The sequence below is a fragment of the Lactuca sativa genome, chromosome 4 (assembly GCF_002870075.4).
Source record: "Lactuca sativa cultivar Salinas chromosome 4, Lsat_Salinas_v11, whole genome shotgun sequence".
NCBI lineage: Eukaryota > Viridiplantae > Streptophyta > Magnoliopsida > Asterales > Asteraceae > Lactuca > Lactuca sativa.
In genome coordinates, this window is record NC_056626.2 from 376,309,845 (window position 1) to 376,334,702 (window position 24,858).

General features: G+C 39.9%; 1 protein-coding gene across 1 annotated transcript; it reads right to left on the reverse strand.

Annotated features, from left to right (window-relative positions):
* Positions 1 to 21,888: 21,888 nt before the first annotated feature.
* On the reverse strand, positions 21,889 to 24,835 carry LOC111918158 (receptor-like protein kinase FERONIA). Its single transcript, XM_023913816.3, has one exon. It carries the CDS (start codon positions 24,670 to 24,672, stop codon positions 22,093 to 22,095), a length of 2,580 nt encoding a protein of 859 aa, XP_023769584.1. The 5' UTR covers positions 24,673 to 24,835; the 3' UTR covers positions 21,889 to 22,092.
* Between the last annotated feature and the right edge of the window lie 23 nt (positions 24,836 to 24,858).

Here is a 24,858-nt window from a genome sequence, read left to right on the forward strand (position 1 = left end):
CTTCTGGTCAAGGATTGCCACCGGTCTCTTAGTATAGTTCAAATGGTTATCTGCCTAAATATCCTACAATAAAACTATTGCAGAATCATCCACTAAACACTTCCGAAACTGAGAGACATTGAACATACTATGGATCTGACTGACCTCCTCGTGAAGATCCAGGCGATATGAAACTCGGCCCACTCAGACCAAAAACCTAAAAGGTACGATGTACAAGAGGCCCATATTTCCCCTCTTTTTGAACTGAATGTCACCTTTCCAAGGTAACACCTTTAGGAGAACCATATTCCCCACCTAGAACTCTAGATTTTAACAGCGCTTGTCTACATAACTCTTCTGTCGACTGTGATTTGTTTGAAATCTACTCCGAACCTGCTGGATCAACTCGGTAGTCTTGAGTAGCACCTTGGTACTCCCCATGACACGCTGACTGACCTCACCCCCAACATATCGAGATCTTGTATCTCCTCCCGTAAATCATCTTGAAAGGATGTTGATCATTGTTAGTGTTATAGTTGTTGTTATACGAAAATTACACTAACGGAAGATACATATCCCAACTCCCATCAAAATCCAAAACACACGCCCGCAACATATCCTCTAAAGTATGAATGGTCCTCTCGCTCTGACCATTAGTCTCAGATGGAAAACCATGTTGAAATGAAAATGAGTACCCAACTTCGTTGTGGAACCCCTTACAAAATGTTGAAGTAAACCTGATATCCTTATCTGAAAGTAAAGAAACCGGCACCCTATGTCATGCCACAACCTCCCTGATGTATACCACATCCAACTTCTTCGTAGAGATACTCTCCTGAATCGGGATAAAATGCGCATGTATGCTTAATCAATCCACAATGACCCAAATTGAATCCACTCTGCGTGTAGCCCGAGGCAACTTCGTAATGAAGTCCATGGTAATCTCCTCCCATTTCCAAAGGGTAATATCCAACAATTTCATCTTTATGTTAGGTCGTTGATGCTTGGCCTTGATTTCCCTGCATGTCAAGCACCACTCCACACACACTGCTAACTCACATTACATGTAGGGCCACCAATTATTAGGACGAACATATTGATACATCTTCATCTCCTAGGGATGAATTGAAAATCTATATTTTTGCGACAACTCCATTAAAACCTGACACACTCCGTCCCAATACGGAACCCATAACCTCGGATGAAGAGTCAGTAACCCTCGACTATCATGATCAAAGGAAGCCACCGACCCACAATGCGCTCACTCTTCAGGTGCTCATCCTTCATAGCCTCTATCTGCACCTCTCGAATCCGCTCCAAATATGGAGTAATCATAATCAACCATAAACAAATATCCTTGATCGGAGCCACGACCGCCTTGCAGCTTAGAACATCGGCCAACACATTGGCCTTCCTCGGATGGTAAATAGTACACAATTATAATCCTTCACCACATCCAACAACCGGCGCTGTCTTATATTCATATTTCACTGATACATCAAGTATCCATGAAGGTAGTGTCTCCAAATACTAAGGTAAAAGCTACGCTGTCACACCCCAAAATCAAGAACGGCGGAAACGTTCTATGGCGGAGGACGTCATGTATGTCACACCCCCAAACCAGAATGGCGGAAACATTCGGGGGTGAATGTAACAACCCGTTATCCCGGGCATTATAAACCGAGTCTTGTAACCCCCCCTTTTTAATGTAATGGGAATATCATCGATAAATGAAAGTCGTAGATAACATTAAACCGTGAGCGTACACAAAAAGAACGTCCAAATCTGACTTCGCATGAGGAAGTTATGACTTTTCAAAGAAATTCCTTAAAAGCGATTAGTTATAAAATAAATAATAAAAAAAATAAATAATAAAAATAATTTTGGAATTTGCCAACGGAGTCTAAACGAAAGTTGTAGATCGTAGTCTCACCTACGCGTGGATATAAAGACCATCGAAAACGGAGTTCGTATGAAGAAGATATGGATTTTTGAAGTTTATTAAATAAATTAATTATTTATTTAATTCAAAATTCGGATATTATCCGAAGAGGAGTCAGCGTCCTTCTCCGGGTACGCGCTGCGTACTCCTGTACGCCCCGCGTAACCGAGAGGATTGGCCTCGGATCGTCCACGTCGCCATATCCGAGGAAGCCGACCCGTCCGACCCGTCCGACCCGGCCGACCCGGCGTCCCATCCGACCCACCTCCCCAGCAACCCGTCCCATCCGACCCGATAACCCAAGAACCCGTCCCATCCGAACCGAGGCAGTCGAGGCCTCGGTCATGCATGACGTACGCGTACGCAGCGCGTACGAGCGTACGCCCCGCGTACCGAGGCAGACTTGCCTTCCTATAAATAGAATGCGAGGGTTTCCAAAGAAAGGGTTCATTTCTCTTCTCTCTCTCTCAGCATTTCCTCGTTTTCCGTGTCCGTTCAAACCCGAAGCTCTGGTCTTTTTGGCTCAAGTCCCGAAGGCCGATTCTACTCCCGAGATTCCCGAGAATCCCGAGAAAAATCAGTTTCCCGAGACGAAACTCTGCTCGGTTTTCCACCTCACAATCTTCAAACTATCAAGTGAGTTCATATCCCCTTCGAACACTCTTTAAATACATTTTAAATGTTTTATACTCTTTTTGGGGAGGAATACAAGTATACACATGACTAAAATCGTGTGAAACATTAACATTTTCATATACTTTTCATACTGTTGTTGTAACTATCTTGTGAAGTTATTATGATACAAAACCCCTCACAACACAGCTTTACCCTCTTTGGGATATAATATGTTTATAAATAGAAATATGTTTTATTTATACGTTTACATACAAACACATCATATCAAGGGTAACATTCTTTACTAAGTCATTTCATGCATTCAAAGAACTTATGATTTATGCTTTGTCAAACATTGTGATAGAGGTTCAACTTTGCATACAAACTACTACTTTAATACAGACTTAGTTGAGAATCCATGAGACGTGTATATCTTCAAACGTTACTTTTCTTTATTAGAAAGTAATGCTGCAAGTCCTGTCTATAACCAGAGTCTCCCGTTCGGAGAACGTGTCAAATGTGTATAGATCTATACGGGAAGTCATGATCCCGCGCCCTGACTGTTAGCTACAGTCCGTCTTTTGGGGTGACAGTTGTTATAACGCTACGACGCCTGAAGAACGTCGCTACAGGCATATCATGTTCAGTATGGTTATAAAACTCATCGGATATACAATTATTATGGTATTATGCTTTTATGAAAGAGTAGCTTTTAAAACTATTCTTCATCTAACAAATGCGATCTTCGTATAGCTTTATTATATAAAACTATGCCACACTTTTCGAGCACGTCGGTTGCTTGCGATTTTCGGTCTTAGAGACTGCCAGTTATGTCAGGAAAATAAGGGTTTTTCCTGTATACAAACCAAACAACTAATAGGAAAATAAGGGATTTTCTTGGTTCAATTAGTTGCAATTTACATCACGAACATTCATATGCATTGCATACTTTTATAAGAAAATAAGGGTTTTTCTGGAAAACATGCAAACACTTTCGAATGGCATACATCTTCTCAAAACACTACTTATGAACTCACCAACTTAAATGTTGACACTTTTTCTTTGAAATAACTTGTATTCACAGGAAACCGCTAGCCAGGTAGCAAACACATTCTGAAGACTAACGCATTGGCGTTAGTAACATATTTTGGATCACCATTTTATATTTGATTTCTTTTGCAAACATGTAACACCTACGATTATGTAAACATTTTGGAAACTTTATTATATATATGGTGGTGTGTACTTTCCTTTCTATGAACTGTTATGATACTGAATATGACGTCCTCCGCCCCCGAACGTTTCCGCCGTTCAGGTTTGGGGGTGTGACAGATTGGTATCAGAGCTTCGTTTATAGTGAATTAAGTATATCAAAACCATTTTTTTTTTATATACAACTATAAACTCAACTGGGCAAAAACACTCTGAGAAGAGTCATGCTTTTGAAATTAAATCTATTTAGTTTTTGTAAGTAAGCATGCATTCATTTAGTGATAAATAACAGTTCCACATCGTACCATATTAGAAGTATTGTTAATAAGTTGTGCAGTACAGGTACGCCTTGGGACATGTAATCGGAACTGGGAAGGATATAGCCTGATCAACTATATTTGTCCGAGAACCGACTAACGTGTGCCGAGGGGTGTCTGCAGTGGACAACAAATTTTAAAAACTTACCAAACCGTTATTAGAATCAAACACAATAATTTAAAATGCTATAGGAGTAGTTGCTATTTAAACTAACTTACATGTTTTGCATGTTCCGACTTTATTCAATTCTGATGACCCTATTTCTCGTACAGTCAAATGGCTGGATTTCACCACCCCAATGACCCCTACTTTCCCAACCAAGGCAACGGAGGATGGATCGAAGATGATCCAGAAGAGGATGAGGAACCCATAGAATTGGGTGATGACTCCGGTACTGACTCAGAACCTGAAGTGATCGATCCACCACCCATTCAACCTCCTGTCCATGTGAGGAACTTCCAAGGACCCACTCCCGTCTGGGGAAGTCACCTACATCATTGGAGCCAACAACAAGGCATACGCCCTCCCTACGGCATGTGTCGGGACTTCTACGATGTCCGCGGTGGCAGTTCGGCTGATCGAGCACTCCCGGTAATGGTTGGTAAGTTAGCCAATCAGTCCTATCAGTCCGGAGTACAAGCAAGCCGACTCCGGGATATCAACGTGGAAGTGCAGGTTCACACTTCCGATATCCGTAGGCTGGACAAGATACAAGATAATGTCCAACTCCAGTCTGAGGCATTTCAGGCACAGATAATTGCAGCCCTAGCCGAGTTAAGGGAGCAACAAGCCGCTTTTGATCGACGCCTAATGGAATCGAAGCAATCAGATGCGGAGTCAAGCTCCAAGCGCAACCTACGTCGCAAGTAGTGCCTGCCAGGATTTCAAATTTTGTTATAAATTAGGACTTCGGATAAGAATTTCCTTTTCGTTAAAACTTTCTGTAATCGGAGACCTTTAGAAAGGTCAAAAAGTTTTGTCTAAACTCGGATGTAACACGACTATATGTTTTATATATATGGGGCATACCCCCCCTTCTCTGATTTTAAATATGTGTATTCCGTTCAACTCATAAGTGCATCCATTCAAACGTTATTAATAAATCAAGCTCAAAACCCATTGTTGATCAAACCAAATTCTTAATCTATTTAAGGCAGTTAACTCAATATCATTCAACTTCGAACTACCAAAACTTATAATTTCCTTCCATATTTTTCTTTTGGCAGCAAGATGCCTCCTCGTCCAAACTTAAGGCCCAGGCCGGGCACGGCACCACCACCTCCACCACCAGCTTATGATCCGGCCATGGTTCAGGCGGCTATCACAGCAGCGGTAACCGCAGCCCTCTCGCAAATAAACTCCCAAGGGAATGGAGGGACGGGAAGCAGCACGAATCATCCAAATCATGGCACTGGTCATGGCCAAGGAAGAGAATGTACCTACAAGGAGTTCTCTAACGCTAAACCAAAAACTTTTAATGGAACAGGAGGAGTCATTGCACTAATGCAATGGTTCGAAAAGGCCGAAACGGTCTTCGAGATCTGCTCGTGCCAAGAAACAAGCAAGGTTAAGTTCGCTGCTTGCACCTTCATAGACCGAGCCCTCACTTGGTGGAAAAGCCATGTGAACTCAGTGACGCTCACTGTCGCTAACGCCATGAGTTGGGAAGAACTGAAGGTACTACTACTGGAAGAATACTGCCCAAGGGGTGAAGTGCAAAAGCTTGAGCAGGAACTCTGGAATTTGAAAATGGTCGGGTCTGACCTAGTCGCTTACACAGCTAGGTTCAACGATCTCGCTGCTTTGTGCCCTACCATGGTCAACCCAGAATCAAAGAAGGTCGAAAGGTACATTTGGGGGTTGTCACCCCAGATTCAAGGGCATGTCCTAGCCTCCAACCCTATCACATACAACAGCGCTAAACGCCTGGCACAGCGACTCATCGATCACGGAGCAAAACAGAGTACCATCACAACAGCCGCAAATCCACCTAGGGAGGCTCAGGGACAGAGTAGGCCTTGGAACAAGAGGAGGGGACAAATCCTCCAGGAGAACCCTAAGAAACAACAAGTGATAGCGACCCACGCCATTACTGTACCTACCAACTCTGCCCCCACAAGTTCATACAATGGAAAGCTACCGAAATGTAACCAGTGCAACTTCCACCATTACGGTCTCTGTCATGGCCTTCAATGCACCAGGTGCAATAAGAAGGGTCATACAGCCCGCTATTGCAAGGAGCCAACCCAACAATCCGCCCCCACTGTTAATACCGGAGTAAGCCGCGCTTGCTTTGAGTGCGGGAGCTCAGGGCACTACCGCAAGGACTGCCCGAAGGCAAACAACAGGAATACCGGCGGGAGAGGCCGAGTTTTCGCAATGGGACAAGATGAAGCCATTGCGGACCCTACTGTTGTTACGGGTACGTTTCTCCTCGATAACTCGTATGCATGCATTTTGTTTGATAGTGGAGCGGAAAGGAGTTTTGTGAGTCACGACTTTAAAAGCATGCTAAAACCATTACCACAATCATTAAGTGAACCGTTCATAGTAGAAATGGCCAACGGGAAAACTGAAAGTACTAAAGAGATATACTTAAACTGCATCCTAACTCTAAACGATAATCCCTTGCAAATCAGCCTCATGTCAGTCTCGATTAAGAGTTTCGATGTCATCATTGGTATGGATTGGCTGAGTTCACATCGTGCGGACATTCTATGTTACGATAAGGCCGTTCGCCTTAATCTGCCAACCGGCGAAACTTTCCTCGTCTTGGGCGACAAACCTAGTACCACTCTTAGAATCATCTCAAGTATCCAAGCCCAGAAGCACTTACGAAAGGAATGTCACGCATTTCTTGCACATGTTGTAGACGTGAAACGCGAAGTCCGGGACATCAAGGATGTGCCCGACGTATGCGATTTTCCCGATGTGTTTCCCGAGGACCTTCCAGGGATACCACCCGTAAGACAAGTCGAATTCAGAATCGATCTGATCCCCGGAGCTACCCCAGTAGCCAAGGCACCCTATCGATTTGTTGGATTAATGTCTAAGTCCATAACTATAATTGGTAAGACTTGACCCGACCCGGCATGGTCCATTTGGGTTGCATACCATCATGCACTTGGATAGACTATAATGAGAGAAATAAGACACTTATGGTTATTAATATATTATAAGTTCTAGTATATTAATAATAAGAATAATAAGATTATTTAATTAGTATTGATCAAGAATTAATCTAGGATTAATTAAGTGATCAAAAGAAGACTAATTAAATATATGGGTTGATTGTGTAAATCATCCATACTTATATAGTGGGCTAATGCTCCATGGATAATCAAGTTGGGCTAAAACCCATAGGATGGTCCATGGGTGCTCCATGGTGTATTTGAACCCATGGATCCAAGGAAATGGAAAGTCATGACAATTAAGGATTTACCCTAATTGTAACACTATATAATGATCTTATTCTTGACAAAAATCGGCCACTAGGATATACTAGAGAGTGTAACAAAGGGCTAGCCGATTTCATGAAGTGTAGGACTCTCTCAAGTTATTCTAAGTGTTTTGACGATTGTGATTCCATTTGAGGCTTCCACACTATTGGGGCTAGGCACTCAAGCTTCATGAAGACTTTCTACATCAAAGAGGTATGTATTCTATCTTGTTATATTCATGTTTTGTATGATAGATTAGGATGATACCCTGGATATTCTTATTTGCATGTATAATAGAGAAAACATAGATCCAAGGTATTTAGGGTTGCATGTACACTTAGGAGTGTTAGAATGCTTAAAACCCAACAGTGGTATCAGAGCCTAGGCTTGTTTTCTTGTTATACTTGCAAATGGAGCTGAAAAATCGAGTTTTGATGCTGTCAGCCCAGCAGACTCGCCGAGTCCATGAAGGGACTCGACGAGTCCAAGGCAAAATGCATCCAACTCGCCGAGTTATGTTCATGCACTCGACGAGTTGGACCCCAGACAGCATATTTTCGAGGTTTTTGGCTAGAAATGGACTAGGAACATTACCCTACGTTGTTTTTGAACTTATAAACTTGTTTTTTAATGTGGTAATGTTCATGCTAATCCATTTTCAAAGATAATTGTCAATAGATTCATGTTTTGTATTAGTTTAAGGTTTAGACTAATTACATGAAGAAGTTTGATATGAATTATCTTGTTCTTATGAGTTGCTTAGATTAATAGAAAAGTTAATTGAAATAGTTGTTTTCAATCCATTTTAATCTAAGAGTTGAGTATAAAATGTGTTTGTGTAACTTGTCCTCAAGTTACATGAAGAGTCACATTAAAGACTCATAAAACTCATAAAAGTTGGTAATGGTTACAAAATGAAGAGTCTTGTGTCATTGAATTTTTTTTTTTTATGACTCCATAACTTGTCCTCAAGTTATGGAAATTCAAGAGTCACTTCATTAATAAATAAATAAATAAATAAAGTGTAACCTTAATCAATTCCATAAGTTATAAAAATAAAGAAATGATTAATTCTTTTATTAGTTTAAAGTCTTCCATAAGTTATGGAACTTGAAGAGTTTTTTGGATTAAAACTACTTTAAACACATAAGTTATGGAATTAATTAGTTTTGAATAGTTTCAAAACTTGCCCTCAAGTTTTGGAATTTGAAAAGTTTTCACTTATGAATACTTTAATTCCAAGTTAGCCCTTAGAATTTTAAAAAAGTTAAAATTCAACACTTATACTATTTATAACATTAATGGTTAATTATTATATATATGTATAAGAACAAGTCGTTTTACCGTTAGTAGGCCTCATTCACGAAGCCGGTCTATAAGGTGGGTATAAGGTTGTTGCCTATAAAATGGCGACTTAATGGGTGTCTACTCTCACCCACCGCTTGCTTGACTGGTGGAGGGTCGTTAGCCGAACGTGTAGGACAATGACTTTAAATTCTCCCTTCATTAAAAGTATTAATGATAAATACTAAAGTAACTAAAATCTTAATAATTCCCAATCTTAGTTACTTTAGGAAAAATGTGAATTTGGTGCTAACCCATGGAATTCACACTTTGTACCTTACCAAGTCGTTGGTGGAGCGTGTGTGGTTAACCGGCACACTAACTTGGACTAGTAAGGACCACGAAGGGTGACTTAATGTTTGTCATAGATCAATGGAGCGTGTGTGGTTAACCGGCACATTGATTAGGTGATAATATTAAGGATACCAAGTGAATTGGTATGGTTATTCACACCTTGTTTTGTGATCCTCGACATCCCAGTCACAAAATTTGAGAGGGCACACTCGAGATTGAAACATGCCATTGAAAAGTTCAATGAATCTCAAAAGATCTAGGAATTTCAAATCCAATTAAAACCTAATAAATCATTTCGTTTATCTTGGTGGAAATTGGTGAATCGTCATTCGCCTACCTTCAAATATTTTATAGCTTGGATTACGGCATCCCTCTTCTAAGTTATAAAATAGTTTGTTGGGTCCTAGCCTTAATATTTCATATTGGGTGTCATATTAAGGACTTTAAATCAACTATCTTGAATATCTCCCAAAACATGTCTGGTTTAGACATTTATGATCTTCCCAAATCTCTTGAAGATGATGTTCCTCAACATCATGCTTCACTTCCTTTATCTCCTCCAATTATTCTCCCTCACCCACAAGTTCTTGAAAAGTTTAAAGTCACTCAAGCCCTATTGGCAAGTTAAGGTCTTGGTGTGGTCACATCTTGGAGATGTAGTCACATATTGACAAGACGGGAGAGTTGGGTGTCAAAGTCTCGTGAAAGTTGGATGTTCAATCACTTTCTTAGTAACATAGCGGGTCACTTTGGGACTACTATGAGACAGACTATGACACGAGCCTTAATGATCTTATCTATTTGTTTTGTACTGTGGAATCAGCAATGATTTGGAACACTAGTAAAGCAAATTTTGTTAGAAGATCAACTTCCCAAACCTTAAATGGACATTGGCAATGGTAGCATTGGATATCTAGAAAAGCATTTTTCTTCCCAATGGAAAGGGATCGGCCATAGTCAACTCAGTTGACCAAATGGTAAAGAGAAAGGCTAAGTCTGAAATAGTCTCATGTGCCATTATCAAAGGGTCTCCATATGTTTATATTGCCAAAGAAAGGGGCATTGGTTGCGAAGCTGCCCTATTTACCTGAAAGGTCGTAAGGTTGATCAAGTCAAGAGGTTTGACTCTACTTCGGGTAAAATACACTGTATAACTCTGTTAAGTTCCTATTTGGAGATTCTTATTACATAATGTGAATGGGTCACATGCTGATGTCTTTTAAGAATCAAAGAAAAGATAGGAAGCTTAAAGTAAGTATATGCTGATTCTGATTGCGAAGATGGGTTTCGATCGCATGGTTCGGTAATCAGAATTTTGAGCTGTTGCTTAAGAGTTATAATATATTGCTTGTGAATAGATAACAACAAGGTTTTCATGTGGATTGTAAGGATAAGTTTTTCCGCAAAGTTTTAAAATAAAAGAAAAAAAGGTTTTAATTTTATTTATTTTAAAAATATCCTTACAATGGCATCGGTGGAAAATTGTTGCTTATATGTTTCCAGTAATAGCAATATTGGAAAGTGGATTTGATTCTTTCATTTGTGGTAGTGTCTGAATTTACCAAATGAAGAAAGTTTTTCATCACCCAAGTTTCAATTGGACAGAAACTTGGAATCATACAAGTTGTATTGTATGATGAATGAGAATTTTCATCTTTGAAAAAATTAAGACTAATTCTTTGATCACATGTATATGTGAGTCAATTGAAGGACTAAGGAATTAGGTACACTGGGTGTGCGCTGGTCAAGGTCCACCACAAAGATTGATTTGTCATGATTTACTAAAGATTAGTAAATATGATTATACTTATAAGGTTAAGTATAATTCTGTAACATTGGAAAGGATACAATGTATGACAAAACGAATAAGAAGAATCAAATTAGGCAGAAGGATAAAAGTTTCTCAAATCTGAAAAGATGGGAGAGTACTTTAGTATCAGTTTTATGATCATCTTAATGATATAGAAACCGTATCACAAATTCATACTCTAAGGACATCTTAGTGCAATGTTATGGCTAAGAAGAGAGGTCATGAATTGTTGGATTGGTTAAAATCAAGAAGATGAGTCATACTTCGTTCCAAAATAATTCTTAGAGTCATACTCCAAGATTGTAACATTGAGTGACATAAAGTAAGGTTTAAAACACTTATCAAATGTAAGAGTAAAATGTTTTCTACTCTTATACATTTGAGATTGGTAAGTTGTGATGTCTTGGATGAGACAAAGACCAACTAAGACCAATTGTGTGAAGTGTTAGTCTTGATAAGAATCCGCACTATCCCTTGAATATTTGTTTTATCAAGGAATGGTTCTTGACTAGGAAAACTTATATGTCAAGGGGACAGTGGGAGCCTTAAAGATCATGAAAGAGTTTCAAGATTTAATCAAGAGTAAAACCTGTAATTTATCACTAGCACACGACTTAAGGTTTTCAACCTATCGTGTTGACATAATTCTTATTTCTGTACCTACTTCAAATAAGTTGAATTTACATGTGAGTTATCAGAGTTCAACTTGGAAGCATTGGTGGGCCTTGTGTTACCAAGGTGACAAGAAACTAAGATTGAATAAGTTTAATCCATGTAGGGCTGAATTTGTCACTAACCTTATCTTGTGATTATGGTTTTGACAAATTCGCATGGATAGGAACTCATACACTATTAAATCTAAGTGTCATAAGGTTTCTCTCCGATTCATGAAAATGATGGTGAGGAAATGCTTTCACTAAATAGATTTTAAGTAGATATCAATTGTGTCATTTGCATTTTCAAAAGTCATTAGTGGAGCGCGTGTGGTTAACCGGCACACTAACATGGACTTGTGAGAAATGGCAAATGCCTAAGCAATTGAGACTATGATTACGGCATCCCTTTTCATAGTTCTGAAAATTGTTTAGACACACATGTGAGCTATCTAAGAAAGGGTGTATGAATCTAAATTTCAGAAGTCCAACAGATTTCTGGAAATGTGTCAGAGCTAGTGGGAGCATAAGTGTTATGCTGATAATCATCATGTTAGTGGGAGCATGACTATTATGATTAGTATTGCAAGCTAGCAATGTTAATTATAGAAAACAAAGTTTCAATCCGTGAAGTTGCAGGGGTTGAAAAGTTGTTTTGCTATAATTAAGGGAGAGGAAATTATACTTCATGTCAATTCTAAAGCTTAGATTGAGATTTTAATCATCTTTAGTCAAGAATATATGTGAATTTTGTGTTGGAATGGTTCAACTTGAAGAAATTCTATATATATTGCATTTTCAAAATTCGATTATGATTACGGCATCCCTCTTCATAGTTAAATTTTGAAAACATGGCAAATAAAAAATATTGTAGCAAAAGACTGGTCTAGTGTCATGTCTTTATGTCAAACATCATGAATAGTATCCCATATGCTTCGGATATAGGATTGATTTCATGTGCTATAATATTCATCCTTTCTAAATTTTCCAAATGCTTAAGGTATTTAGAAGGGAAAAGTCTAGAACTGGATATGACTAAAGTGATTAAGCAATTGTCGAGGACAATCTGAGGTTCGCCAAAGATTGGTTGCTCAGGGACATTTGGAAGTCTAGTGTTAATTTTGGTAGGACCATATCGACATTTTCTGAAAAGAGGTAACTCTTGTTCGGAAGTGATAGTCAAATAGGACTATGGAAATGTCTCCATAGGTGGAAGTGATTCAATCTATGTAAGATTAGGAAACTTAATGCAAAAAGGATGTTCCCAAGGAGCTGATCTCCTTTGGAATGCTCTGTAATGGTTGTTGTCAAGTCTTTCTGACTTTGTGCATAATCATTACAAGAGGATCAATGCATATAAGTTTAGAATCTAACAGATTTCAGTAAATGACATAAATTTGGAATTCTTGCATTTACAATAAGGATTTGGGATTGGTTCAATTGATCTACATCACAATGTAAGGATCATAGACAAACATAGTGTGCATACTTGGGGTATGGCATAACTATTGTTTAGAAAAACAAAGTGTACATGCTAGGAGCATGGGACGACTGTTGTTTTTTATTCAAGTCTTAAGTTGATTATTTGAAACATTGAATAATGTGTAATCAATATGGTGATAAATAAAAAGTGGTTTTATTTATATTCAAAAGGGTTCTGAGACCATATTAGATTCGATTATTATTGTATTTCACTTTGCATGTTTTGACTTCCAAAATAGCTAGGTTATTTTTTCCGGATGACTAAGTTATTTAAACGCTCCACAGTCGTTCATATGTTGGAAGTAGGTATGAATCAAGACTGTCATGAATCGGGTTTGTAGATGGCTAAATGAGTTTAGTCATGGCAGTGGTTGCTACAACATTCATGAGTACTCATAAGTTATGAGTATTGGAATAAACCCACGCTCACTTGTATCACTTCATGGAATTTATCTCGAGTGATCGTGAGACGATAATATCATATAAATCTTCAAACCTAGAGATATGAGTTGTTACCTATGAGTTGGTTGTGCATTGATTGCACGTAAACGCATCAGTAACTTGATGTTATAAAACGTGCCTTTGTGTACAATTCAACAAGTAGTAGAACAAGCATATGAGTCGAAGTTTATCTGTTCCTTCTAGAAATAGAAGCGATATCTGGGCCCCTCGATGATTTTGTTGTGACCTATGTACCGGCCGGTCAGAACTGAATTGATGTGTTCGATTAAGTTCTTTGTCAAACAAATCGAAAATCGGGAAACAAACTGCTGGACAATAAGTACGACGTTGTTCCATGTATTTGTCCGGCTGATATCATGAGAACAGAGGATTATATGATCCCTTATCTAATGGACAAGTCATTGACAAGATCAGAGTTCATCTACAAGGTCAGAGTTCGACAGAAGCTTTTGAGAGCTACGATTGTCGGTTGGTTCCTGAAGTCATACGCAATAATAGTTTTAGACTTATCCAAGTGGGAGACTGTTGGATTAATGTCTAAGTCCATAACTATAATTGGTAAGACTTGACCCGACCCGGCATGGTCCATTTGGGTTGCATACCATCATGCACTTGGATAGACTATAATGAGAGAAATAAGACACTTATGGTTATTAATATATTATAAGTTCTAGTATATTAATAATAAGAATAATAAGATTATTTAATTAGTATTGATCAAGAATTAATCTAGGATTAATTAAGTGATCAAAAGAAGACTAATTAAATATATGGGTTGATTGTGTAAATCATCCATACTTATATAGTGGGCTAATGCTCCATGGATAATCAAGTTGGGCTAAAACCCATAGGATGGTCCATGGGTGCTCCATGGTGTATTTGAACCCATGGATCCAAGGAAATGGAAAGTCATGACAATTAAGGATTTACCCTAATTGTAACACTATATAATGATCTTATTCTTGACAAAAATCGGCCACTAGGATATACTAGAGAGTGTAACAAAGGGCTAGCCGATTTCATGAAGTGTAGGACTCTCTCAAGTTATTCTAAGTGTTTTGATGATTGTGATTCCATTTGAGGCTTCCACACTATTGGGGCTAGGCACTCAAGCTTCATGAAGACTTTCTACATCAAAGAGGTATGTATTCTATCTTGTTATATTCATGTTTTGTATGATAGATTAGGATGATACCTTGGATATTCTTATTTGCATGTATAATAGAGAAAACATAGATCCAAGGTATTTAGGGTTGCATGTACACTTAGGAGTGTTAGAATGCTTAAAACCCAACACGATTAGCCCCGGCAGAGATGCAGGAACTATCCAGTCAACTGAATGAACTACTGGAAAAAGGATTCATCAGACCGAGCTTCTCACCATGGGGAGCACCCGTGTTGTTTGTGAAAAAGAAGGATGGATCATTCAGAATGTGCATCGACTACAGAGAACTCAACAAACTGACGGTCAAGAATCGTTATCCTCTACCGCGCATAGATGATCTATTCGACCAACTGCAAGGGGCGAACTATTTTTCTAAGATTGATCTGAGGTCCGGGTATCACCAGTTACGAGTGCTAGAGGAGGATGTGCCGAAGACCGCCTTCCGAACTCGTTACGGACATTACGAGTTCGTGGTGATGCCATTCGGATTGACCAATGCGCCCGCAGTCTTCATGGATCTGATGAATAGAGTATGCCGACCTTACTTGGATCAGTTCGTCATCGTTTTCATTGACGACATCCTGATCTACTCCCGAAGTAAGAAAGAACATGGCGATCATCTGCGACAAGTTCTAGGGACATTAAGAAGAGAGAAACTTTATGCGAAGTTCTCGAAATGTGAATTTTGGATCCGAAGAGTCGAATTCTTAGGACACGTGGTAAGCGAAGAGGGAATCCACGTGGACCCATCCAAAATTAAGGCCATTGAGAACTGGTCAGCACCGAAGACTCCTACAGAAATTCGCCAATTTCTAGGTCTCGCTGGTTACTACCGAAGGTTCATTCAGAACTTCTCACGAATAGCGAAGCCTCTTACAACCCTAACCCAGAAAGGTGTGGCCTTTGACTGGGAAGAGAAACAAGAAAGAGCGTTCCAAACGCTCAAACGAGCCTTGTGCACCGCACCAATACTATCCCTTCCTGAAGGAATAGAAGACTTCGTAGTTTATTGCGATGCATCAAACCAAGGACTCGGATGTGTTCTGATGCAGCGAGGTAAGGTCATCGCCTACGCCTCGAGACAGTTGAAAACACATGAGGTTAACTACACGACCCACGATCTTGAGCTAGGAGCAGTAGTGTTTGCCCTGAAGATCTGGAGACATTACTTGTATGGAACGAAGAGCACTATCTTTACCGACCACAAGAGCTTACAACACATTTTCGATCAGAAGGAGCTCAACATGAGACAACGACGATGGGTCGAGCTACTCAGTGATTACGAATGCGATATTCGCTATCATCCGGGAAAGGCAAACGTCGTAGCCGATGCCCTTAGTCGAAAGGAGTACTCAGGCTGGAGAGTGAAGTCATTAGCTATGTCGATCCATTCGCACCTATCAACGCAAGTCAAGGAAGCTCAATTAGAGGCCTTGAAACCCGAAAACGTGGCAGGTGAGGCCCTTAGGGGAATGGACAAGAACTTAGAAATCAAGAGTGACGGAGCACGCTACCTCATGAACCGGATCTGGACACCAAAGTTTGGGGGATTCAGAGAGGTAGTTATGAGCGAGGCACACAGGACCCCATACTCCGTACACCCAGGGTCAGACAAAATGTATCTAGATCTCAAGCAACTCTACTGGTGGCCAAACATGAAAGCGGAGATCGCTACGTATGTGAGCAAGTGTCTAACTTGCGCCAAAATAAAAATAGAACATCAAAAACCCTCAGGCCTACTCCAACAACCTAATATACCTGAGTGGAAATGGGAGCAGATTTCCATGGACTTCATAACCAAACTGCCCAAAACTCAGAGTGGCCAAGATACTATTTGGGTAATCGTCGACAGATTAACCAAATCAGCCCATTTCTTACCTATCAAGGAAACCGATAGGATGGAAAAACTATCAAGAACCTACATCCGGGAGATCGTACGACTTCATGGGGTACCAATGTCCATCATCTCAGATAGAGACAGCAGGTTCACTTCCAGATTTTGGCAATCACTGCAAAAATCCATGGGAACGAGGTTGGACATGAGTACAGCCTACCACCCTCAAACTGACGGACAGAGTGAGAGGACGATCCAAACCTTGGAAGACATGTTGCGAGCATGTGTAATCGACTTTGGCAAGGCATGGGATATTCACTTGCCTTTGGTCGAGTTCTCTTATAACAATAGTTATCATACTAGTATCAAGACCGCTCCGTTCGAAGCCCTTTACGGCCGTAAGTGCAGATCACCCCTGTGCTGGACGGAAGTGGGCGACACCCAATTGGCAAAAGGTCTAGTCACTAAGAACACCCTTACTGGCCCAGAGATCATCAGAGAGACTACCGAAAAGATCGTGCAAATACGAGAACGACTGAAGTCCTCAAGAGATAGGCAAAAGAGCTATGCCGACAGGAGACGTAAACCCTTGGAATTCCAGATTGGCGACCGTGTGCTACTGAAGGTCTCACCATGGAAAGGCATGATACGCTTTGGGAAGCGTGGAAAGCTAAACCCCAGGTACATTGGACCCTTCGAAATCATTTCGAGAGTTGGTCCAGTGGCCTACAAACTCCAACTTCCAATCGAGCTTAACAAAGTGCATCCAGTATTCCACGTGTCGAACCTGAAAAAGTGTTTGTCCGACGAAACACTTGTAATTCCACTCGATGAAATCGCGTTAAACGAAAATCTCAACTTTGTGGAAGAACCCGTCGAGATCATGGATAGGGAAGTTAAAAGGACCAAACAGAGTCGCATTCCAATAGTAAAAGTTCGATGGAATGCTAAGAGAGGACCCGAATTCACATGGGAACGGGAAGACCAAATGCTACAGAAGTATCCGCATCTCTTCCTCAGCCCCTAAAACTCTTACCTTGTAATTAAATTTCGGGACGAAATTCCGTTTAACGGGGGGATGATGTAACAACCCGTTATCCCGGGCATTATAAACCGAGTCTTGTAACCCCCCCTTTTTAATGTAATGGGAATATCATCGATAAATGAAAGTCGTAGATAACATTAAACCGTGAGTGTACACAAAAAGAACGTCCAAATCTGACTTCGCATGAGGAAGTTATGACTTTTCAAAGAAATTCCTTAAAAGCGATTAGTTATAAAATAAATAATAAAAAAAATAAATAATAAAAATAATTTTGGAATTTGCCAACGGAGTCTAAACGAAAGTTGTAGATCGTAGTCTCACCTACGCGTGGATATAAAGACCATCGAAAACGGAGTTCGTATGAAGAAGATATGGATTTTTGAAGTTTATTAAATAAATTAATTATTTATTTAATTCAAAATTCGGATATTATCCGAAGAGGAGTCAGCGTCCTTCTCCGGGTACGCGCTGCGTACTCCTGTACGCCCCGCGTAACCGAGAGGATTGGCCTCGGATCGTCCACGTCGCCATATCCGAGGAAGCCGACCCGTCCGACCCGTCCGACCCGTCCGACCCGGCGTCCCATCCGACCCACCTCCCCAGCAACCCGTCCCATCCGACCCGATAACCCAAGAACCCGTCCCATCCGAACCGAGGCAGTCGAGGCCTCGGTCATGCATGACGTACGCGTACGCAGCGCGTACGAGCGTACGCCCCGCGTACCGAGGCAGACTTGCCTTCCTATAAATAGAATGCGAGGGTTTCCAAAGAAAGGGTTCATTTCTCTTCTCTCTCTCTCAGCATTTCCTCGTTTTCCGTGTCCGTTCAAACCCGAAGCTCTGGTCTTTTTGGCTCAAGTCCCGAAGGCCGATTCTACTCCCGAGATTCCCGAGAATCCCGAGAAAAATCAGTTTCCCGAGACGAAACTCTGCTCGGTTTTCCACCTCACAATCTTCAAACTATCAAGTGAGTTCATATCCCCTTCGAACACTCTTTAAATACATTTTAAATGTTTTATACTCTTTTTGGGGAGGAATACAAGTATACACATGACTAAAATCGTGTGAAACATTAACATTTTCATATACTTTTCATACTGTTGTTGTAACTATCTTGTGAAGTTATTATGATACAAAACCCCTCACAACACAGCTTTACCCTCTTTGGGATATAATATGTTTATAAATAGAAATATGTTTTATTTATACGTTTACATACAAACACATCATATCAAGGGTAACATTCTTTACTAAGTCATTTCATGCATTCAAAGAACTTATGATTTATGCTTTGTCAAACATTGTGATAGAGGTTCAACTTTGCATACAAACTACTACTTTAATACAGACTTAGTTGAGAATCCATGAGACGTGTATATCTTCAAACGTTACTTTTCTTTATTAGAAAGTAATGCTGCAAGTCCTGTCTATAACCAGAGTCTCCCGTTCGGAGAACGTGTCAAATGTGTATAGATCTATACGGGAAGTCATGATCCCGCGCCCTGACTGTTAGCTACAGTCCGTCTTTTGGGGTGACAGTTGTCATAACGCTACGACGCCTGAAGAACGTCGCTACAGGCATATCATGTTCAGTATGGTTATAAAACTCATCGGATATACAATTATTATGGTATTATGCTTTTATGAAAGAGTAGCTTTTAAAACTATTCTTCATCTAACAAATGCGATCTTCGTATAGCTTTATTATATAAAACTATGCCACACTTTTCGAGCACGTCGGTTGCTTGCGATTTTCGGTCTTAGAGACTGCCAGTTATGTCAGGAAAATAAGGGTTTTTCCTGTATACAAACCAAACAACTAATAGGAAAATAAGGGATTTTCTCGGTTCAATTAGTTGCAATTTACATCACGAACATTCATATGCATTGCATACTTTTATAAGAAAATAAGGGTTTTTCTGGAAAACATGCAAACACTTTCGAATGGCATACATCTTCTCAAAACACTACTTATGAACTCACCAACTTAAATGTTGACACTTTTTCTTTGAAATAACTTGTATTCACAGGAAACCGCTAGCCAGGTAGCAAACACATTCTGAAGACTAACGCATTGGCGTTAGTAACATATTTTGGATCACCATTTTATATTTGATTTCTTTTGCAAACATGTAACACCTACGATTATGTAAACATTTTGGAAACTTTATTATATATATGGTGGTGTGTACTTTCCTTTCTATGAACTGTTATGATACTGAATATGACGTCCTCCGCCCCCGAACGTTTCCGCCGTTCAGGTTTGGGGGTGTGACAGTGAATGACTTCACGTAGTATCACAACCATTGAATATTGTAAAGAAAGTAACACAACCATCACATATATAATGAAAACGTATGTTGTTGCGTTATACATATTAGCAAAAGAATATTACAATAAGATGATAAATGTTCAATAATAAAACATCCTTAGTGTTCCCTTCTCCAAAAGCTGGTGGTTACCTGTATTACTGATTCCCTGAGAAATACAAGTGGTTTCAAAAAAGTGTCAACAATTAAGTTGGTGAGTTCATAAGTGTTTTGCATTTAAAAGTATGTCCTTTTTAATAGTAAATCGATGAACGAGGTTTTCAGAAAATCCAATATTTTCTATAAATGATTTGAAAAGTTTCCCGTGTTGGAGTGCATTAGTGTTTTCCATACTTGAATAATAATGATAAAATTTGTGTTAACAATAAAATGGAAAACTGAAATGCATATATGAATCTCGTAAATCAAACTTGTTTTTATACTTTTATGTGAGTTTTATAACCATACTATTGACACTGACGGCCTGTAACAACATTCTTCAAGTGTTGTAGTGTTATGACATTTGTCACCCCAGACCTGCCGGTCTAACTATAGCTAATAGTTTAGGTGCGGGGTTGTCAATCCCGTATAGATCTATACACAAGTATCACGCTCTCTCTCCAAGAGATTTTGGTATATAATGCAGGACTTGAAATGCATACATACGAGTACGTTGAGGTTTAAATGTCTCACATTACTTGGTATAAACAGATTTACGATAATAAAGACTTTGCTTCTTTTGAAAGTATTTCATTTGTTGAGATGTATATGTAAATGTATGAATAACTGGAATACTATACTCATTATAGTTTCTCAAAAAGTATGTTCCCATTTGGTAATAACAACTTGGTGATATAATAGCCCTTTAAACATAAAGTTATTTTTGTATCAAAACCCTATAAGAACGATATTATAATTATGTTTATAAAATGATACTTTGATTTGTAATGTACTTGTATTCCTCCCCTAAAACGTGAAAAGAATTGAAAAGTAGGGGTATGAACTCACTCGTTAAGTTTGAACAGAGAGGCTAGAGTTAAGCAGAGTTTCGACCGCGGAAAGTTGCGTCTTCGGGTTCTCGGGAATCTCTGCAGCGTAGATCCTTCGTCGGGGGCTCGAGTGCGGAAACCAAGGTAAGGAAATGGTCTCTGGAGCTGGGAGAATGGCTGAGGAATTGTGAAGGTGTGCCAAAACTCGAAGCTCATGCCATCTATTTATAGTGCTGTCATGAAAACTAAACAAATCCGTCGGTACATGGCCATCGATAATCCGGCTGTGTCGTGGTTTATCGATAAAGCATCGACAAAACGTGTTTGATGGTACTCCGTCGCTAAAAGTGTTGGATCGGTAAAAGTATGTGTGGAAAGTACGTCGGTAATGTGGTAAAAAAGGTGTTGGTAATGTGGTTAAAAAGGTCAAACAAGGATAGTAGGCATCGACCACTAAATCCATCGGAAAAGGGTCGGTAATATTTACTGACCACATTTTTATCCAACCAACCAATTTTCGTCGAAAATCCATCAGAAATTACCTTAACCAATGGAAACTACCGACGAGTCTAACAAGTCTTTCTAATAGGGGAATTTGAAGGATGAATGATTTTAGGATGTAAGAGTATTAAAATGCTTCTTGTTTTACTCTTCTGTAAACTTTTGAAATGTCTCATTTGATATAGGCCATCTTCAATGATAGTTTAATGGGGGGTTGAATGGGAAGTTTAATCTAATTAAACTCAAAATCCCCATTGTGGGTTAATGACATGACACTCAATAGAATGGGGAGTTCAATCCCCATTGAACTCCACACTCTCTCTCCTCACAAACACACATAAATGATATGGAAATCCATTAAATTGTATTTGGTTTAATGAAATGTAGAGTTTAATAGGTAAAATTGTATTGTGAGTGGAATATTCATGTGACAATCCATTGAACTCATTTGAGTTCAATGCATTGAAGATGGCCTTAACCATGTATCAAACCATAAAACTACTGACACAACTATTCCATTCAGTGATGACTAGCGGACATTTGTACGTGAAACATTATAATAATACATAATTTAATCACACAATTAATCAAATTAAAATCCAATCCAGCATCAACTTAACTGATAACCAGGCATCCAAACCTGAATTACTATACTTCCATTGATCATCCAAACCTAATTTACTATACTACCCCTAATCTTCATCTGGGTAAAACCGTTTCTGACACAAACACTTCATGGCTGCTGCCATCAGTCGATGTCAATCCATGTTGTATTCCCACTCCAGTCGACGTCCCTTCTAACTCATAATTATACTCATACTCCTCAACTACACTCACATCCTCTTCTTTCACCGGAAACATAAATTCTTGATTTCCCGACATGCCACTACCACCTTTCATGTCACCTGACACCTCGCCATCCATCTTCTCAACCGCCTCTTGTAACTGCAACGCAAACTCCAACCTCCAAACAACTTCATCCATCTTCGGACGTTTGCTCCCTTTCATTCTCAAACAACTATTTGCGACCTCACCAAACTTCATCAAACAATTAGGAGCAATCTCATCACTTATTCTCTTATCAACTATCTCATGCAACGTCCCCTTTCCATAATTTTTCCTCCCCCATTCAGCCAAATTCATCTCTTCATCGGGAACCCCTCGGTTTATGATCACTGGCCTCGAACACAACACCTCTAACAATACAGCCCCAAACGAATACACGTCAGATTTCTCTGTAAGTTGTTGATATTTGTAATATTCAGGATCCAGATACCCAAGTGTCCCTTTCACTGTTGTGTTAACATAATCCACCCCTTTCTCTTTTGGCCCTAACTTTGACAAACCAAAATCCGCCACTTTCGCCACAAAATTTTCATCAAGCAAAATATTAGTTGATTTCACATCGCGATGAATAATGGCGCGATTTGCACCTGTGTGTAGATAATGCAACCCTTTCGCTGCACCAATGCAAATCTCTAAACGTCGTTTCCATGGTAAATGAGGGTTTTTTCCTTTGTATAAATGATCTTGTAATGTCCCGTTTGACATGTAATCATACACAAGTACCATTTCACCCTCGTCATCGCAGTATCCGATTAAGGACACAAGTTGGACATGGCGTAATTTTGAAAGCAATCCAATTTCTGTTTGGAATTCGTGAAAACCTTGTTTGGATAACGCGTTTAATCGTTTGATAGCGACAGCTGTTGTATCATTGTCGATGTACCCTATGTACACCATACCAAACCCTCCTCTCCCGATTACACGAGTTTCATCAAATTCTCTGGTGGCATCTTTCACTTCCTGAATCGTAAACCTGCGACACCTACCAGACGGAAGGCCGAAATCTTTTGATTTTTGCTCATCGGACTTGTCGCCGGAGTGTTTCACTCGCCGGAAAACGATAAAACCTAAAACTGACAACATGAGTACTAAAGCTCCACCAATACCGCCAATTATGGCTGCATATGGCGGAGTTTTCTTTTTTCCGGTAGGGGATGGTGGTGGTGGAGACGGTGGTGTAGGTTGGAGCTCCGGGTTGGGGCCAGCGAGACTACCATTGAACAAGCTAAGCTTAAAAACTTCCAAACCGTTCAAAAAAGCATCATGGTATTGTTCAGATTTATCACGGTTAGGACCAATCGCGAGCCATAAATCTTGTTTTCTTCGACTACCATCAAAATCATTCACAAATATGACATAATCCTTAAAGACAGGATACCCGGTACCTTGAGTCCAGTAAAACAGATCAGCACGCTCTTCAGCTGTATGATTATTAATAAAAATCCTAAATAACACCGCACCTTGTCTCGTGTATTGCGGTATAATATTACAAAAATGGAGCCGAAAATTGTAATAAAATCCGGAATCCACTGGAAGTAGCCACGTGAGATTGTAAAGTTCAGACTGGTTACCCATGCTTCTTTGCGTGGCGTAAACTAGTTCAGGTGCAGTGTAATTCGGTGTGTCAGCAGTGTAGACGATCGGAGTCATGTTAACTGGCGTTAACCCAATAGCTGATAACAGGTATCGATCATCTTGGTCCCATGATCGATACATTCCGGTATCATCTTTGGAGGAAATCTGACTCCCACCAACGTTTAACCGGTAAATATTCTCGAGACTGGTATCCTCTGTGATCATTGGTCCGGATGTTTGACCGACGTAGTTCAAGTCTTTTGATTTATAATATAAGTTTTCGGGTAGCGAAACGATTTCGATACCGTTAATGAAGGCATACGAGTTGGGGGAGGGTGTAAAAGTGACATTTAACGATTGAGTAGGTTTTACATATATAATGAATTCTTTGATAATGTTGGGAACCGGGGGACTTCCAACGAGCTGAGTACCTAGATAGGATGCGGTTAGGAAAGCGCTGAAGTTGGATAAGAGAGAGTAGCCGTTGGATGATACTGAAAAGAAAGATTGGTTTGCTTGGTGGCCAGAGTAGGTGGCAGGGTAGAAATAGAGGCGGAGGAATTTAGGGCCACTGGTCACTCGAAAAGTGTAGGTGAACGATGAAGTGTTGAAGATACGGGCACTGGAATACGGGATTTCCGGGATGGAAGGGTCGCGTTTGTTCGGGGTGGAGGTGAAGGAGGTGGTCGAGGGCATGAATTTGGAACGTTCATCGGTGTCCCATTTCCGGTTGGAGGTGGTGGTTGCACCACCGCAGTTGAGGAGGAAGTAGTCGGTGGGTTTGTATGGTTGGGCGGAGGTGGTGGTAGTGGTGGAGAAGAGGAGGAAAGAAAAGAGTGGTAAAAGGAAGGCGAACATGGTGGTTGATAGATTACTTATTAAGTGAGGTCCTATGATCTTGCTATTGCTCCTTTAATTATAAAGTACATTGGGTTATAAAGATAAAAAGATTGTTTACATGACTTTGAAAACTCTTGGTCGTCGCCATTTGCCGCTACCCAATAGGAACCATTTTGCACGATGATATTTTTTTTTTCAGTTTGA

What these genes read in the sequence shown, in the direction of transcription:
- LOC111918158 (XM_023913816.3), bottom strand. Translation starts at nt 24,672, where the DNA reads ATGTTCGCCTTCCTTTTACCACTCTTTTCTTTCCTCCTCTTCTCCACC.